The sequence below is a fragment of the Sciurus carolinensis genome, chromosome 1 (assembly GCF_902686445.1).
Source record: "Sciurus carolinensis chromosome 1, mSciCar1.2, whole genome shotgun sequence".
Lineage (NCBI taxonomy): Eukaryota > Metazoa > Chordata > Mammalia > Rodentia > Sciuridae > Sciurus > Sciurus carolinensis.
The window spans coordinates 208,237,711-208,245,048 of record NC_062213.1 but is presented as its reverse complement, the minus strand read 5'-3'; the positions used below and the strand labels follow the sequence as shown (position 1 = coordinate 208,245,048).

The 7,338-nt window shown below is 55.5% G+C and overlaps 1 protein-coding gene across 6 annotated transcripts in view; it reads right to left on the bottom strand.

Moving 5' to 3' along the window:
• Positions 1-2,404: 2,404 nt before the first annotated feature.
• Gnb1 (G protein subunit beta 1) overlaps positions 2,405-7,338 on the bottom strand; it is a 69,421-nt gene continuing 64,487 nt past the window's right edge. For 3 of the 6 annotated variants that reach the window (XM_047538811.1, XM_047538771.1, XM_047538821.1), the window contains 5 exons: positions 7,062-7,128; positions 5,435-5,636; positions 4,747-4,963; positions 3,827-3,942; positions 2,405-3,583 (listed from right to left, as the gene is read on the bottom strand). In XM_047538811.1, coding sequence (XP_047394767.1) covers positions 3,836-3,942; positions 4,747-4,963; positions 5,435-5,636; positions 7,062-7,128 — 593 coding nt within the window. In that variant the 3' untranslated portion in view covers positions 2,405-3,583; positions 3,827-3,835. Of the gene's footprint in view, positions 3,587-3,826; positions 3,943-4,746; positions 4,964-5,434; positions 5,637-7,061; positions 7,129-7,338 lie in introns of all 6 variants that reach the window. The other 3 variants (XM_047538803.1, XM_047538792.1, XM_047538781.1) reach the window with 3 other exon arrangements.

Below are 7,338 nucleotides of genomic sequence, written 5' to 3'. Positions count from 1 at the left end.
TCTTAAACGTGGCCCCCATGCTGATTACACTTCAGACTCCCAGATCTGGTCCCGACCTCTTCTGAAGGTTGAACAAGGCAGCTGGCAGGTTTGAGAAGCAGAGTGGCTAGTACCCAGAAGTGGGCTGTCGTTGGGGGTGTGCCTCTTGCTCTCAGGATCCAGGTGGAGTGCATGGCACAGGCTGGACTTTTTGGGGGTTCTCCTTCAGCTCTGGGCAGGAAGTTGGCTTCAGGTGACCTGATTGCCCAGGGTGAATGGGGTGAGCAAAGGCTGCCCAGCATCCAAAAGGGGAAGTGGCTAGCAGCCCGAGGGATAGGTGGGCAGGAGATGAGGGCCACTGAGGTCATCTTGCCTGTCCCTCAGCCTCTGGCTTCCAGCCAGTGCACCTGGCGCAGGCTAGACCCAGCTTTCCCTGGCTTGGGAAGAGAAGGGGCCATCCCATCCAGCACTGTGTCCTCTATAGGGGTCAGTCTCCTGCGCAGGGCTGGTGGGGACAACACTTTCTGCCATGTACCAGGCCCACCCTGCCGCAGCAGACAGGTGGGGCAGGCACGTGGAGGAGGGGCTGCAGTGTGCCATCAGTGTTGCTTACGGACAGGTGTCCCTCAGGTAGAGGGAACAGCAGGTGCAGGAGTCCCTGGTGGCATGAGCCCAGGGTGGTGGAGTGGGCACCAGAGCCCATGAGACTGGGAGGCTACAAGACAGTGGATGACCTGGTTGGTGGGGGACCTGGGTGGAGCCAGGCCAGCCCCCCCTCTCAGCCTCAAGTCCCTGTCGCTGCACCCAGGCTCACCCAGCTGACCAAGGTTGGTGCTGATGGTGTATGTGTGGCAGCTGCCCTGAACCCCAGATGTACCCGTGACCCAGGTGGGCCACAGGCAGCGCCCTACTGCCTGGGTCCCTGCTGAGGGCTAAGCACTGCTGTGTGTGGGGCAGTACAGAATCCTGGGAGTAGTCACAGAGGCCACTTAGCTGCCTGGGTGCTTGTGACAGGTGTGCCACCCTCCACAGGCAGGGCCACGGCCAGGTGGAGTGTACCTGGGAAAAGTGGGGGCTATAGGTCAGGCTGTGGGGAATGATGTGGAAGGGCTGGTGCCTCCTGGTCACCCCTCAGGGCTGCAGGTGGTGATGCTGCTCCTGTCCTACCCAGTCAAACTGGACCTTTGGACCCTACTATCTGAAAATGCTTGTGGTTTATCCCCACCTGTTTCAGTGACATTGCCAAGAAAATGGAACAGTGGCCATCAGCTCCTGGCCCCTCTGGGCTGAGGGAAAGGTAAAGGGGCAAGGGGTCAGGCCTAGGTCCTACCTGTCAGCTCAGGTCTGCTTGCTGGGAGCCAGGCTTGGACCCCATAGGATGTAGGAATTCCCCAAGAGAGCCAAAGAGTGGGTGGAGTGGCCTGCCCCTGTGGATTCCACCCTCCAGCACAGGAAGCTCATGGCTCAGCCTACCAGTCACTCCCACTTCAGCAGCCTGAAATAGCACCAGGCCGTCCTGCCTGGTATCTGAGGGGGACAGATACTCTCATCCAGCAAAGTGGACCTGGCCCACTCAGTCACAGGACCAGCCTCTCTGCTCTTGTGTGGGACAGAGAAAAGGGACGCCCTTCACTTGTCTGTGAAAAAGTGCCAGCATCCAATCAGTGAAAACTGGCACGATCATCTTCAGGATCTCGTCTCGAGGCCTGGGAAGCCCTGGAGTGAGATGCTGGAGGTGGGTGGCTGCTGAGCTAGGCTCGGCTTTCCCATGCTCTTGGGCAGTGCACCCACCCAGGAGGAAAGGTCGTTAGGGGCACACAAACAGAAGTCAGGGCTTTCAGCTTCCAGGGAGGGGATGGCAAGGCAGGGCCCTGTGAAGGCTTCTACCCCAGATGGCCTGGGAGGTGGCAGGAGGACCATGCTGTTCAGCAGGCCCTAGACCGGAGCTTCCCAGGAATCTCTGGGGGGACCATGCCTGTCAGGCCTCACAGCAGCAGGGGCAACCAAGGGCAGGTGGCCACCCCATACACTGAAGTCCCGCAAACAACCAGCAGAGAAAATTCCCTCATGTCAAACTGCTTTATTACATCTTAAATAACAGTACAGTTCAACATAGCATCTACCTTGCATCCAGCCTCCTTGCAGTACACCAACTTTAAATACAGAAGGGGAGGGGGTGCAGAGAGCTCTACAGAGGTGCAGGTGGAGAGCAGGAGGATCGCTGCACTCTCTGCAGGCCCAGGCCCACCGCAGGCCACAGCACAGTTTTGCACAGGTGGTGCAGAAGACAGGATGGCGAAGCCTCTACTGCAGCTACGAGGGGCGGTGGGCGAGGGAGGAGTGGCCCTCGAGATGAGAACCAGGTCTGCCTCAGGTGCAGAGGGTGGTCCTGGAGCAAGGAGGCAGGTGGGCTCTGTCCCTCCCCCACCCCTTCCCTCAGAATCCAACAGCAATCATTCGCAACAGGACTGCATTTTTTTTTTTTAAAGAAGTAAAGAAAACAGTGACTTATCCCGCTACTCAGACGTGTAGAGCGCTTGCTGCTTCCGATATGTGTGCAGAGTAGCGACAGGAAGTGGACAGAGCCGCCACGGTTACAGCTTTAAGAGGGTATTTCTTAAAAGAAAAGAACACCTAAGGACTGAGTCCTATGTGCAGTGAGCATTTCTACAGCATGCGATTCTAAGAGTAAACCACCCAACATGGCAAACAATCAAAGTGTTTAAAATTCAACTTAGAAAGTCTGAGATCATTATTTTCAAAACATTGATTTGTACATTGTTTCATACACAAATAACCGACTGACTATCCAAGCACAGGACAGGCATCTTTCTTGAGAACAGGTTCCTGACGCGGGGCAGGGTAGTGTTAGGGGAATACAAACTTCCCTTCACAGGAAACCCAAGGTGAGAGTGGAGACAGCTGGGTGGAGCTGGGCGGGAGGACGGGCCAGGAGGGAGCTGGATCAGGACTCTGACCACGCGCTCTTGCTTCTCAGTGCTCCTCGTCCACAGCCATCTGTGACGAGAAGAGAATGAGCCAGCGACTATGCTGCATCGCCAGCAGCATCAGAGGCCTGCCCCAGACACTGGTCTTCCTAACTTCTGAACACAGAGGAGTATGTTTAAAAAAGGAAGTGCGAAAGCTTCCAGAACCCTGCTACGGACGTGACTCGAAATTCAGAAACAATCACAAGATACAGTCCTTAACGGGCTCTGCATGGATGCCACAAAACAGGACCACTGGTCTAAAGTTCCAGTCAGCTAGTGGAAAGGCGTGTCTGTCTCACAATTACACTCAGGGTGATCTTCTGGTTAACATGTTTATTGTAGTATTTCCTTTTAAAACTCATCCAAGACAAAAAAAGAAAACAAAGACAATGGCCCCGGAAGGAATGCACAATTTGTTTTAGTTTACAGCACAGAGACCTTCTCTTAATGGGAATTGTGCTCTTGGTTTCAGCAATAGGTGAAGGAAAAAGATCTTGCCCTTTGAAGTTCTGAGGGGAGTGTGGGTGTCCACGTTAGTACGGTTGGATAGGATATGCTATCACTGCAGCGCTTCAAGGTCGGAATGGTCTTCCAGTCTCCGTGGCGTCCACCTGCTGCTGTGAACAGAGTGTGGGTCAATGTACAGACTCAGGACTTGGGGCTCAGCCCCACAGCCAGCGCCACTGCCCTCTCCACTGCTCCCATGGCACCCACAGCCAAGGGGCCATCCCGTCAGTCTAACAGACTCTAAGACCAGGCCATGTCCACATTACTAGAAACCACATGGCAACACCTCAGGTCCTAGGAGAGATGCTTTCAGCTCTAACCGGGGAAGGGAGTGTGGGCTGCTCCGTTACCTACTGGTGTTAGTTCCAGATCTTGAGGAAGCTGTCCCAGGACCCTGTTGCCACGGCCATGCCATCATCAGTCACCCCCAGGCAGCTGACGCGGTTGTCGTGTCCAGCCAAGACACCTGGGAGGACAAGGGCACAGTCACACGCACACCCAGGGCACCTTGCCCGGTGTCAGGCTGGGACAAACGCTGGAGGGCAAGCCTCAGGTAGCATGGGAAGGACACCAGCAAGGGGAAAGTGTTGTCCACAAGGAAATCACACCAAAGGGTGTGGCCAAACCCAAGCTTGCTAAAGGGGAGTGGCGATCTGCGAGAGAGAACGGATCCACCTGCAGGAGACACAAGCACACTGCAGAGGATGGGAAAGAACCACCTACACTGACCCAGGGTCACTCAAACCGACTCTGGCACACTCAAATCATCAAAGGAGTACAAAAGCAGGCAAAAGAATCAAAACGCTGATCTCAAAGCAGCTGACCACACAGGATATGGACACAGCTGTCTCTCCCTCACAGGGCTGTGACACTCCCCGCCACCAGTCAGGATCCCCCATGCCCTCCTAGAGGGACTGAAGGATCAGCTGTGCTGTCCAGCTGAGCATGGGAGCAAGAAGTCCTGCCTTGCTTCCAGACACAGACTTGCTGGAGGATCCCAAGTGTCAGCCTCCTTCCGGTTAAGGGCCACGTGTCCATTCAATAAGAAGGCCCGCTGGCAGCAATGACAGGGACACAGAGTGCGGACCAGTAACACGCTGTCCCAGATGCTCCCCAAGCCCTCTGCCTTGCTCCACCTGGGCGTGGCTCTCCCGCCTGCCAGCTGCCGCATTTCCCTTGCAGGTGCAGTGCAGGTCCTCCAGGGGCCAGCTCGCTGGAGCAGACCTGGGCCCTGGGGCTGCACACTCAGCTGGGGCCCAGTGCCACCTACCTGCCCTGTCTGCTTTGAGCGCATCCCAGACATTGCAGTTGAAGTCGTCGTACCCGGCGAGCAGCAGGCGCCCGCTCTTGGAGAAGGACACAGAGGTGATCCCGCATATGATGTTGTCATGAGAGTAGGTCATGAGCTCCTGGTCTGCACGGAGGTCAAACAGCCTGCAAGTGGCATCGTCCGAGCCGGTAGCAAATGCGTTGCCGTTTGGGAAGAACTGGAAAGAAGGCAAATCGAGACTGTACACAGACACTCAAAAAGAAACCATGGTAACGTGACTGCTCAGGAGTGGGGCCCTTGCAAACACAGCTGGAATGAAAGTGCAGCAATACAAAGCGGGAGTCGGCCATCACAGAAGGGCTCTGGTTCCCTTGCAGCGGGCAGCCCTGGGCTGGCCATATGGAGGAAGAGCAGAGCTCTCCCCAGCCCAGCAGACATGTCCCTCTAAGCCACCCTGGGAGGCCAGAGCCCCAAAACCCTGCGCTGAGGTCCATGCGGGTATGCTGCGGCACCTGCCCCACGACGTCCCAGGTGGGGCTGAGCCTGGCACAGATGTCTGGCAGGGCGCAGCACACCATCATCGGCTGGCCTCCAAGTTCGGGTCAGACCCCAGCCAGTGTTCTGTGGGGTTCCACAGTCCTATCTGAGAGAAGAGAAAAGCCCTAGCCCGGAGGCGGCCCAGACTCACGCAAATGGCATTGATGTCCGACTCGTGGCCCGTGAAGGTCTGTCTGCACATCCCCTCCCGGACATCCCAGAGCTTGGCCGAGGCATCACAAGCACCAGAGACAAACAGTCTGGTGTCAGGAGCAAGAGACAGGCTCATGACATCTCCAGTGTGTCCAGTAAACGTGGTCGTCTGCTGGCCAGTCTCGATGTCCCATAGAGCACTGAAGCAGAGACAAACAAGTCAGTCAAACATCTCAGCCCACCAGCCGCCTAATACACCATCCTTCAACCATCCAGGACTACAGGAAACTTCAGTGCTTTTACAGAAGACAAATTTAAACTTTGCAGTGAGTTTTCCCCTGTGCTACTGGATTGAACCCAGGCTTGCTTCACTACTGAGCTGCGTCCCTGGCCCCTTTTGAGACAGGGTCTCCCTAAGTCACTGAGGTTCACTGGGAACTTGCAATCCTCCTGCCTCACTGGGATCACAGAGGTGCACCACTATACCCAATGTAATATGCCTTTATGTGGGGGAGAAACAGCAAAGCAAATAAACCCAAGGGCATGGCTGGTCCCAGGTCATCGGGCCCAGGGTGGCTCGCATCAGCACAGCTCCCAGTGGCTGTGGTCCTCGGCATGGTGAGGCACCCACAGCACTGCACAGGAGTGGCTCTCGAGGCCATAGCCATGGCTTCCCCAGCTACAACTGCAGAAAGCAACAGCTCTGAAACTATGCCCCTCCACATTGGCCCCCTGGGGAGCTTGGCCAGCTTGGCGATGCAGATCTGTCAGAGGTCCCACATGCTGTACGGGAGCGTCCTTGCTAGGCCTGAGGGACGCAAAGGAAGTAGGGAGCACAGGAGCCTCAAGGAAGCAACGAGATGTGCATTTTTCAAAACCACCTTCTTAACCAAGTCTAGACCACAAGCTCCTGTAAATCAATGGGGTTATACTCCCTGGACCCTCTGATCCTACAAATCCCCAGCTGAAGGGGCAGGTAGGGGCCATGTCTCACAGACCCCACCTCCTCACCAGACGTGGACCAACCTCATCTCATGGCTGAGTATCTGTGCCACAGACTGGTCAGTCAAAGCAGCTCCTGGTCACCCACAAATGCCTCCAGAGACCAGAAGACAAAGAGAGGGTAAAATGATTCTGGTGAAGCGTCTGGCCAACGCCATTCACTCGCATTCCAACTCTGCTCTCTAGCACTGTGCTCATGCCTCAGGGAGACGGCCTCAGGGGCGCTAGAGCCCCTGCCCCATGGACTAGGAAATATACAGCCAGGGGTAGAGACACAGAGTAACAGAGAGAATCAGGCACCGCCATGCATGATGACAGTCTGGAATTACCTGTAGTTAGTTCCAGTTGGAAATGGCCTGGTGAATGCCCAGAGCCATGTTTCTTGCATGTGTGGACTTACCAGTGAACAGAGGAGTAGCCTCAGACCATACTGCCAGTTCTGGCCAGGTGGCCAATTTTCTTTATTCTTCGGTGATGGGCATTGAACCCAGAGGTGCTCTACCACTGAGCTACAGCCCAGTACTTTTTATTTCTTGTTTTCAGGAAGGGCCTTGCTAAGCTGCATCACGAGTCCCTAGGATGACAGGTGTGTGCCCCCTGTCCACTGCTAGTCTGCTACTTACCACGTGGTGTCTCCAGAGCTGGTGACGATCTGATTGTCATCCAAGAATCGGCAGCAGGACAAGTAACCTGACAAAGAGCAGACACAAATGATGACCCACACCTACCAAGCTCACATCCCATAAGAAAAGAAAGACAGAGTAGCCAAACAGATACGCCTAGAAGGCCACGTCTAGGTCAGGACAGTCTGACAGCTTCCTTTGGTTCCATTTGTGCAGTGAACCAGTTGTGCTGGTGTGTGCTGCTGGGTGTGCTGAGACTGGGGTCACGCAAGAGAAC